The 10657-nt window shown below is 46.2% G+C and overlaps 1 protein-coding gene across 1 annotated transcript; it reads right to left on the bottom strand.

The window, feature by feature from the left end:
- Positions 1-458: 458 nt before the first annotated feature.
- STC1 (stanniocalcin 1) lies at positions 459-7796 on the bottom strand. Its single transcript, XM_010283437.1, has 4 exons — positions 7679-7796; positions 5148-5290; positions 3911-4122; positions 459-729 (listed from the first exon to the last, which is right to left on the bottom strand). The coding sequence occupies exons 1-4, from the start codon at positions 7794-7796 to the stop codon at positions 459-461; spliced, it is 744 nt and encodes a 247-aa protein (XP_010281739.1).
- Between the last annotated feature and the right edge of the window lie 2861 nt (positions 7797-10657).

The following is a 10657-nucleotide window of genomic DNA, read 5'->3' as shown; positions in this document are numbered from 1 at the left end:
ATTCCATTGACATCTTTAGGATGTGCAATAGTTATTAGTGCATCTATCGTCGCCTACCAGCTTAGTACAAGTGAGAATAAGCTATTCTCCTTGGTGCCAAATCTTCAGACTTCAATGGTGGTAGCGCTACAGTACATTTAGAGTCTTGTGTCTGAAGGCCTGACTACTGTACGGTTATAGTTAAGACTAAGATTGTTTGGGGTATCTTTTTGTGGGGAAGAAAAGAGATGGAGACATTTTGACGGCGGGAAAGCTGAGACACCGAACACAGATCCATGCAAAAGTTTTGTTCGAGAGGAATAGAAAATATTAATGACTAAATCTAAAACCAGTTCCTAGTTGTTATTAAAACTAGCTACAGTACACTTGGTTTGGGTGCATTACTCTTCTAGAAGAGAGACTTCAGCTTTGGTAGTGCTTAGCATCCCTTACACACCCATTGCTGCTCCCCCGGGGCGTTACGCGCTTTCGGCGGAGCTGCGCTTTGCGTGGGCCGGGACAGACCCCTCACCTCGGAGGTTCCTGAAGTAGAGTTTTAGCTTCTGCGGCTCGGTGATGCGTCTCCTGGCGAAGTCCGCGCGCGGGTGGCCTTGGGCGCAGTGATCTGTCTGCAGCAGGTGGAAGAGGCTTGCCATGTTGGGTCCGATCTTCTCCATCAAGCTGTCCTTGATGGTGCTGACAGTCTCTTCATCACACTCCAGTAAGCTTCTCACCAGCTTGTTGTAATACCTGCATGAGAGTTACCACCTGTTACTCCAAGGCATCTCCCAGCACGACCAAAGAAACAAGGTAAGAGCTGATCTCAAGCCAGGAGACCAGTCCAAGCAACAAAACTATGAGAATCAGAATTTTTAAGTCATTCAGGGTGGGTTTGAAATTTATTTTTGGCAGCGCACAATGTACGTATTCTCGCCACATCTAACAAATGCCTTGGAAGGAACATAACCCGTCAAACTTCTCATTTAGTCGTCCTAAATGAGCAGCTGCTCCAGCTCTGAAAGGTAAGGCTATCAGCACGAGCGATTATGGTGTTGCCCTGGTGGATCGGGAAGAAGGCGAGAGTGCGGAGCTAAGCTGATGTAGTCATTGGCTTAAGCGTCTGTTTTACTCTCCGCTAAACCCCCCGAGTTTCTAGAGCTTTAGGAAGAAAAATAATTGCGTCTTTCTAGTAGACAGACGCTGCCTATCACCAGACAGGGTAACGGACTAAACCGACCGCTGGTCTGAGCCAGCACGACCCTTCCTACAAATGCATCCACCCTTGCGGCACCATTCCCTTTTGCTCCTCTCCACGCACAGCCTTTAGCACGGGGCCAGAGGAGAGAGAAGCAGGCTCAGTCCAAGTCAGAGCCTGACACATGCATGTGTTCCCTGGGGACAGATCTTTGGGACACACAATCAGTTGTCACTTCCACGCATTAAATCACAAGTGAGGACCTTGTGCTTTGGCCTGTTGCATGCCTGCCTCCTCTACAGCCTGCTGCTGCATTTTTGCCTTCCAGCAGCCTTGAGCGTGCGTTCCTTGCTCAAGGAGGGAGCCAGGAAATTGTGCTGATCTGTTTCCCCAGCACTGCTTGAGCCAAGCGGAGAACAGTGCTCAAAGGAACGAAATCAGCACAACCCTGTGTGCACGGCTGGCTTGGGCAGGGAGAGCGAAGCTGGCAAGTGGGACCTCGCTGTACACGAGAGCATCTTCCTAAGGAGAGAAAGTTGGGAAAAGGGGGAGCAGTCCCGTATTTGCTGGGCTACTTCGGCCTGAAAGGGCGACAGGGAACTTATTTTAAGCCTTTAAGGTCACCGTGACATTTTTCCATAGGAGCAGAGAAGAGAATAACCTGCAGGTGGAGGAGGGGAAGGAAGAGGGAAATGAGAGTTCACATTCAAACTCCTTTCCTAACTCTCAGCTCTGGCCTTTAGAGCAGCCAGCGGAGGTCAGGTGAGGTTAAAGTTTCTGCTGCACTTGAAGTACAAAAGGACCAAGCTTTGGCACGGTGGAGCACAGTGCAAGCACAGCTCAGCAGTGCTAATATTAAGGTCTGAAGCGTGCGCAGCAGCTGATGATGAATACATCTGTGCGAGCCATGCATCCAGGTTAAACTGGTCCCAGTCTAACAGGACAGGAGGAACAGATCCTAGCCGCCTTCCTCTGCTGCGCTGCCTACACCTCCTTCGTACAAATACAGCTCGGTGGTTTCCATAGCTGGAGCTGCAATCAAACAGCTCGCTAGTGCCTTTCGGCAGCCAGACTGCAAGCGAAGACAAGGTTTCCTCTCCTCCTGCTCCTGCCATGCCATTAAATCACAGGAAGATGCTATGACCTTTAACTACTTCCTTTCAGTGTCCCAGGCCAAGCGGCACATTCTTATTCTGTGGCTATGTTGGGACAGGGGCTGGGAAAGCAGGATGCTTTAGGAGACCTCAATGTAAACTATTAGCTGGGAAATCCTGCTGCTTTTGTTACTCAACATGTCATAATATCCTTTGGCTTCGAGAAGGGTTGGCGGCTGTGGGGGAGGAGTCCCCTCTGCCTCGGGAGAGAGCGGCTCCGGTTCAGGCCCACTCCTCTGGAGAGGAACATCCCCAGCACGTGTAAGACCGCTGCTGCTATCGCTGCACCCTCCCTCGCTCAAGTGTCCACACGTCCCCCCTTCACCCCAATGCCGCTACAGCCCTGCCAAGGGCTGTTTGACTCTACAATCCACCGTATAAACCTGAACCCTCTTTCAGCCTGTGAGAGACCGTGCTGCCTGCTCCTCATCCCAGGCCTCGGCGGAAACCTCTTCCAAATTTGCTTGGGGGAAGAGGGGAAATAATACACACAATTTTTGCCTTCCCACAAGTACAGTTTTCTGGATATAGTATCTACAATAGAGTTTTCTGTAATAAATTTATGCTGGTCAGAGATGCAACACCTATATATCACTGGCATACCCATCCTAGGATAGGTCTGGAGGCTTAACATGCTTCTAGATCAAGTCCAACAGCCACGCCAGAGGAGCTGTAGCATTTGCCACAGCCAGCCTACATGTTAAATTGCAGCTTGGTCTGTTTGCACTCAAATTCTAGAGTATATTTACTCAAAGTGTTCAAAAAGATCCCTTTTATCCCAATCACAAGACTCAGCACTGATTGTTCCAGGACTTAGAGGAAGAAATCCCTGCCCTTGCAGCGTGACTGCGCAGACTGCAGTACCTCCCTGTCCCTTGTCCTTGGAGGATGGGGACAGGGCAGTTCTGTGCTCCAAGGAGCCAGAGAGCAGCGTGACCTGCCCGTTTCTGCCGGCAGCCTTTGCTATCAAGAAGGAACAGGGGTGAAGACAACCCTAAAAGAGACCATTAAGAACACCAGGCTATCCCTAGAAGCATGAACTACGGGATCATGGCAGAGTAAGGTTACAGAGGAGCCCGGTTCCCTTTAAGCTTTCCTCGTTCTTCATATTGCCATGGTAAGTCAGAGGGCAAGTCCTCATTTGCTAGGTGCTATATAAAGTCAAAAAAAGGGGTGACTGCAGTATGAAGAAGTCAATGAAGGTTGAGAAGCTCTTAAGTGCTCAATATGCCAGAGATGCTATATTAATCAAACTGGTTTGGTATTTAACAGCTCTGCTTACTATTATACTGCATTCAAATGAAAAGAACTGATATTTAAACAAACTCCAGGCTTTTAAGCAATGTATGTCTAGTTAATTTTATGATTCTCCCCTGGAGATGTTTATAAGTGTATTTACCAAACAGAGGATCAGAAGAATGCTGGTAAAACTTAACAAGGATTTGAAAAGGCAGAGAACAATATTTAGGCTAAGCTGTATAAGGGCTTGTAAGAAGTTAGTCAGCTTTGTTCCTCTCATTTCTTTCTCTGTGCTTCCCATTTTTGCATTTGATGCACTTCAGCTGAGGAAAGCGCCACATACCGGTTTGAGAACTGATTTGGAAGCTGGACGACCTCTGTGATGGCTTCAGGATTTCGTTTTGCAATGCCGCACATGTCCAGTTTGCTGTAGCACTCCTCCTGCACTTCGGAGATCATTCTTTGGAACGTGGAGCACCTCCGGATGGCAAGGAACACCTTGGACGTCACCCCATTTGCAATGCATTTCAAGCTTTCTTTCACAAAAGCTTTTCCCTGGAAACAGAAGAAAAACCTTAAAACTGCAACAGATTTCATAAAAAGGGATGTATTAACAGATACTGCACTGTGGCTGGCTGCTATTAATTACCCTTGCTGCAATTACAGATCTGCTGGAGGTCCCTTACCAAGCACGGCAAGGAAATGGACCCTAAATGCTCACAATTATTGCATAGTTCTAGTCACAGCAGTTTCAGTTGGGATGCACACCGTCCAGAGAGCACGGCAAGCTCCTGTTTCCAAAAGATTTAGGCAATGAAAGTCTTTGCGTGAACAGACCTAGAAGTGCCAGCACCAGAGATGGGCCAATTCTGCCCTCCAGAAGGGGGCCGGACCGCTCGCTGCATACCACCGATTTAACGCATCTGGTTCACCAGACCTCAAGATGCTTTAAGAGCTTTTAAGTTTGTCCTTGGGAGCAAGAGCACAGGGAATGAGGGGGTGTGCACATTTTGGGAAGAAAGTACGAAGGAAAAGAGCCCTCGGCAGAGCCACAGTCCTCTGATATTATCCTATTTATTCTGCTGCAAGCAACTGCAGCTCTGGAGCAGCTGATCTGGCCGTGCATTCCCAGGCCCAGAGACTTCCAATTCAAATCCCAGGCCTGTGCCAGGTCACACAGTCAGAAGACTTACTTTGTTAGAAGAACGTTTATATTTCCTCCTGAAGAGGAAACTTAGCTCGCCGCCCCACAAAACACTCCTTGCCAAGTCCTCACACATAGCATACAGTATGTGGAAAATGTACTGTAGAAAATAGCCTTGAAGGATGCATGTGTAGCCAAAAACCAAAATCATGGTTCAGAGGCGTAGCGAAGCAGCAGGCAGGGCTGCAAGAAAGGAAGGGTTAAGGCTGCACAGACCCCATCTCCATGAGGACAGAGAAATTAAGGCATCAGCAAAGCATTTAAGCATATGCTTTAGTGTCGCAGGACTTGCAAAAGCACTTTATTGAATCAGGGCATGAAAAGGGAGCTCTAACGGCGAGGTATTATTCTTGTCCCCTTTATACTCATACTGTACCTGAGTGTCAAATTTAGCAGCACTGTACAGGAAGGACTTGCAGATGTCGTACATGCCATCAGTGTCGCACGTGGAGTTCTCCAGGCAGGCGAAGGCCCCGCAGCCCACCTGGAGGGCACTGTTCAGACAGCGAACCACCTCGGCTGCAGAGAGAGGCACAGGCACGACATTACATATGCAGCGCTCCCCAGTGCTCGACGCCGTAAAGCCCTTCGCCAGCGCAACGGCAAGTCATGCTCAACTGCAGTCAAGCGGTAGCCTTATTGCTTTTTGGGACTGCAGGGAGAGGTCATGAAGAGAAGCCAAAGGCACTACCAAAGGGAGTTATTAACTGAAGGCATGCAGCAGACCGCCAACAAATCAAGGAACAGAAACAGCAACCACCAATACCTTCAATCGGTTGCGTATGGATTAAAAGAGAGGCAACACCTGATACTCTTTGGCTAGATGGAGACTAGACGAACTAGGTCCAGCCCAAGCTAATTCTGAGTGCATGCATTTACAGCTTTATTCAGCGTCCCTCTAAAGAAGGCAGAAGTAATGAGGGTGAGGCCATGAAGAGCACTGGGTAGTGAGGTGTCCTCCATGGTCTTAAACAAAGGGAGGTCAGAGCAGTTTGGCAGCATCTGGCTCACAGACCTCATTTGGAAATGAGACCGAAGTGATGGCGATTGCCAATAAGCTGGCAGGAAATCTGCACTTGCTGCGAGGAAGCGCTGGTTTTGCTAGCATTGGAGGTATTTGTGCTTAACATGCTTTAGCTTGGTCAGCTCTGAATCGGTCAGGCAGTTGCACTATGTGATCGTGTAGGTCCCTTCCAACTGAAATAGTCTGTTCTATTCTATTTTTTCTAAAAAAGCCTAAAGTATCTAGAAATAAGATTCTAGTTTGCATGTCAATTATCAGTATTACAAAGGACTTGAACAAGCAGCTTGGTGCTAATACTAACCTGGTACCCAGCAGTTTGCAAGCATAGCCAAGAAAGGTCATATTGCTGAAGATTCGCAAAGAGAAGGGACATCTGGGCAGAGAAAGTTAAGGTAATGGAGCTGACCATGTATAATTAAAATCGTTGAGGCAGTAGTTAGGCTGAACAGGAGGGTATCCATGTCATCCCATCTTTTTTAGTGCAGATACTATGCATTTTAACAATGAATCAGCAGTATTGCCACATGATTGCCCTGAAATTAGTAGGGATTAACCTTTTTTGGTAAGCTGAACATCTGTCCCCTTATGTGTCTGTGCAAGGCATATTCATTACTTTTGCAGATCATGTTACGAGACATTCTTTAGGAAGAAATGCAAACCCAGTGTCTCCCATCAAGATCCTAGGTGTGGGAAAAAGTGAGGATTTGCATTTAGTGGAAGAGAACACACCTTAATAAGAGCTAAGTCGTAGCCTAAAGATGTATCTATATAACTAGGATCTTTACAGAAAAGAGGAGAAAAAATAATTTAAAAAATAAGAAAAAATCACCCAATTAACCCCTCCTCGTTCTCCGCTCTTGCTTGCGTGCCTGAAGGGAGAAATATTTGGTAAGATCATCCTCTCCCCAGTTCGTAACCTCACCATCGCACAAGTCATTCCCATAATTATGTTTCCACAGGTTCAAATTATAACTTTGCTTTCAGCAGACTTAGTATGCATTAAGCTTTTATTGTTTTAGGCACGGTGCAATAGTGAGACCCTATGTTTCTATAGCAACCAAATACAAAAGGAAATTGAGCAAACACCCTAGTATAATGCTGCAGAGCCTTGCAGATCTAAAATAAGACATCTGTTAATGAGCTCCAAATTAGAGACCTAATATCTTCTCAGTATACTAGAAGACAGATTTTTAATTTCCATTGTTCAAGACAATGTGTCCAACTTATCTAAGCATCTATAGTGCACAAAGTAGAGACATCCAGAGCTGACTTGCCAGCAATTTTTTTATCCATTGTAAAAGCAAGTTTGCTAAATGTCACAGTCATATTTTTGTGGTACCATCTAACTGATAGCAATCAGTTTTTGAAAATAAATGCTAGCAGTGGACAGTTTCTAGGTTACTGCATTCTTCAAAGTCGCCTATCTTTCTCTCCCCCTCTTTGAACAGACAGATGTTTTAGCAGAACAATGGTTCAGTCAAATTTCCACGCATTTTATCAACTTCCTAAAAAGCAAGGAATTTAACACCAAAGCATGATTGCAATTGGAGAAGAGAGAAAGATGCATGCAAGCAGGCGGAAAAAAAAAAGTACATGGAACTCATTTAGTAGATGGGGGAGGAGGAGAGAGAACGGATTGCATCCTGCTAGCAGATCACACACCGGTTCCCTGACCCAGCTCCTGAAAGGAGAAGATTTCTTCTCCAGCTATGCACCAATATCCTCCTGAATCAGACCCTTAAATTAATATTTGCTCCTTTAAACCAGCCATTAAGTTTATAAGGAAAAAAAAAAAAAAGAGAAAAAACATCAGTAGAGATATCTGAAACAGTTTAACACATCAGGGTTCATTCAGGCTCAAAGCCCTCTTTGCTGGGTGTTACCTGAGTTCTGGGCTGCAACCCTGGGTTTCCTGGGGCTCACAGAGTCATTCTGTTCAGCTTCATAGGATGCAGATGCACTGATCACCAGCAGCAGGAGAAAACCAGACTTTAGGAGCATTCTCTGACAAGTTTCCGCTAAGTGTGGTTTTTTGGGTGGTTTTTTTTTTTTTTTTTTTGGTGTATGTGTGTGTGTGTCTCTCCTCTTCCACTTCGGCTTGAGCAAAGATGTGGATCTGGATACGCGCTCCCAGGGAGAGAGAAAGGAGTCTGCCGAGGCTCGGGGACGTGCCGCAGCCCGGCTCTGCCTGGCCCCTCCGTCTCCTGCTCGCTGGGGGACCAGGAGCAGCGCCGAGGGCTTTTATAGCCGCCCTTATCGGTCCCCCCGCGGGCTGCAGAGCCAATCCGGAGGCGCTGGGCAGAGCCAATGGCAGACTGGACTCATTCAAGCCCCAGAAAACTGCAACTTCACAGGAAGAATATTTTCCAGCCAATTAAAAGTACCTGCCAAACAACAATAACCAAAAAGTTAATCTTTGGGAAAGGGAGGGGGGGACTTCCTATGGATAATTGAGCTCAAGGAAATGACAGGGCAGTCCTAAATCTTCCCCCACCCCAAAAAAAATCACCTGCCCTTTAAGAAAAGATATTTTCCCATCCGTTTAGCAGTTATCCCAGGGCTACAGCAGCTTGGAAGAAGGGAAGGGGCATTTTCGTACGGCACGTACAACGGGGGCTGGCGCCGAGCCTTCACGCAGCGGGTCAGCTCTGCACCTGACCTCAGCCCCCCAGAAAGCCAGGAGGACGTACCTGCGGGCGTGTAGATGGGAGGCATCGCCTCCTCCCTGCCAAAGCACGTGTGCGCAACACTGAACCCGTGTACAAACACACTACACCTCACGTAGGCACACGCAAATACCCTCTCAGTGCCTAAAACCTTATTCCTTGTGCGCTGCATTCCTTATCTTCCCCTCACTTGCACAATTACATTAATAAAATCATGCGTTCATACCTCAGACTTCAGCGGAGTCTTGCTTTTACTGCTTCCCAGTGAAGCCTAAGAACCAATTTTTTAGGTGTTTGGCTGTTTTCCTACCCCCCCTCCAAATTAAATCCTGTTTTTTCAGATTTCATAATGGGAGGAGGCACCCTAATGCTTGATTTAATCTTCATTTTAATAGGCACATAATGAGGATTAACACACTAGAGAACTGATTATCCTGTATACCAGAGAAAATTTAAGGCTCTGAGCATTTAAGGGATGAAAGTATAAGCAGTAGTATTAAGTCTTAGAGCTGAAAGGAAATCAGGAAGGTGCATGGAGAAGGAAGATTTACAAGTTCCTGCAGCTTAGAATAAGCAGAAAGATTTAGATTTCAGGTATTACTGATCAGAGACAAGATAGCCTCTTCTGGATCTTGAGCATGCTGGATTCTCACTCAGCTATCCCCGTGATCTTTTCTGAGGGGAAAATACTCTCATCTCTCTGGTGCCAGGCAAGGAAACGCAGCTCGAACAGATTCAAAGATACGTCCACGTACGGAAGTTCCGTTTGGATGAACCAATTCCACAAATCTCATTTAAGTGGAGGTGCAAAAAACCCTCGTCCTGTGGGCATTCATTCAGGTTTATGGGTGGCTAAATTTGAAAGTCAATAAGGAAGCAATTTAAAGAAAAACAGAAGTAGCCTCTTCCTTAGCGGAGCTCCAGAAACAGTGCCCACTGCTTTACCTCATTCCTGTCTTTTTTTGCATAGGTTTGACAGCTCTGACTGTGACAACGGGATCGCTCTGGTTGCTCGCCCCAGCCCGGAGCTCCCATTTCTTCCGAGAGGGAGCTGACAGCTCAGTTTGGGCTGCGCAGCCCCATTCGTGTTGGCATATTTGATGTCAGCTTCAATTGGAATAGGAACAGGAGTGAGGTTGTACTCCTGCCTTGGGGTCAAAATAACAGCTGTGCCAGATGTTCCAAGAACATTCAAAAAGCACTGAAACAGAAGGGTTTCGGGTTTCCTCTCAGTTTTGTGACACTGAGCCAATTTCATTAAATAAATAAAAAAAAAAAGAAAAAAAAAGCAAAAAAAAGCAGCCCTGCAAAAGCACTGTGGTTTCTCTACTTAATAGGACCAGTCCAGCTTGCAAGTGAGAATAATCCCATAGGGTTTGATTCTGATTAAATCAAAAGCAACTCTGGCATTGACTTCAATGGGGGATGAATCACCGTCCTATCTAAGTCCTATTTGGAGTGGAAGCATTGCATTTTCCACAAAATTGAATTTCAAACTCAGCCTGATTTCTCCACCCCTTCACCCCCAAGGTGAACATTCCCACTTGCCTTTTTTTAATGTTTCGATCTGAACTGAAGTAGTTTGCAAAACAAAACAGGTTGTCCTGGCCCTCTGAGCACGTATACATCCTGATTGCAGTCCAAGGGTAAGGAAAAATTAGCAGCAAGTAGTTCCTATAAATACTAAAATTCTTCCAGCGCATTTTCTATTCTTTCTCGTATCATTATTGCAGTGCTGATTTACTCCTTTAGGGACATATTTAGTATTTGTACCTGCCACGTATTTTTAGAGCAACCAGTTTTAATTACAAACAGCAGTAACTGGAGATTAACTGTAAGATGAGGCTCGGTTTGGTAATGGGAATGGGCACTACAATAGAGTGCGATATATTGGATCAGGGCACATGCAAACATTGTAACATCAGAAAAACTTTATGGAGTTTTCAAAAAGACCTTGTGAAGGCATCACCTTTATTACTGCTTTAAGAAAGGGGGAAAATGAAGTCAGAAGTGAAGGACCCATACTGGGTTGCTGTCAAATTTGGCAGGAGACTTGTACAAGCAAATTTCTGCGTGAGCCATTTGAGCCCTTCGCTACCAGAGCACATTTGCATTGCTTATTTTGCATACTGAAGGCAACAAGAGCTGCAAAATCCCCCTGTAACGCACTCACTGTATGATGGCAGAGGAGCTTGG

This window comes from Phaethon lepturus, unplaced genomic scaffold (genome assembly GCF_000687285.1).
Source record: "Phaethon lepturus isolate BGI_N335 unplaced genomic scaffold, ASM68728v1 scaffold34703, whole genome shotgun sequence".
Lineage (NCBI taxonomy): Eukaryota > Metazoa > Chordata > Aves > Phaethontiformes > Phaethontidae > Phaethon > Phaethon lepturus.
Note: the sequence above shows the minus strand (reverse complement) of the source record. Positions and strands in the feature narration are given on the sequence as shown.

Bases quoted from the DNA above. Each gene is read 5' to 3' on its own strand.
- STC1 (XM_010283437.1), bottom strand. From the start codon at position 7,796: ATGCTCCTAAAGTCTGGTTTTCTCCTGCTGCTGGTGATCAGTGCATCT. The intron at 5,291-7,678 runs GTAACACCCAGC...CTCTCTCTGCAG, and splicing joins GGTTGCAGCCCAGAACTCAG to CCGAGGTGGTTCGCTGTCTG. The intron at 4,123-5,147 runs GTACAGTATGAG...TTCTGTTTCCAG, and splicing joins CTGCTAAATTTGACACTCAG to GGAAAAGCTTTTGTGAAAGA.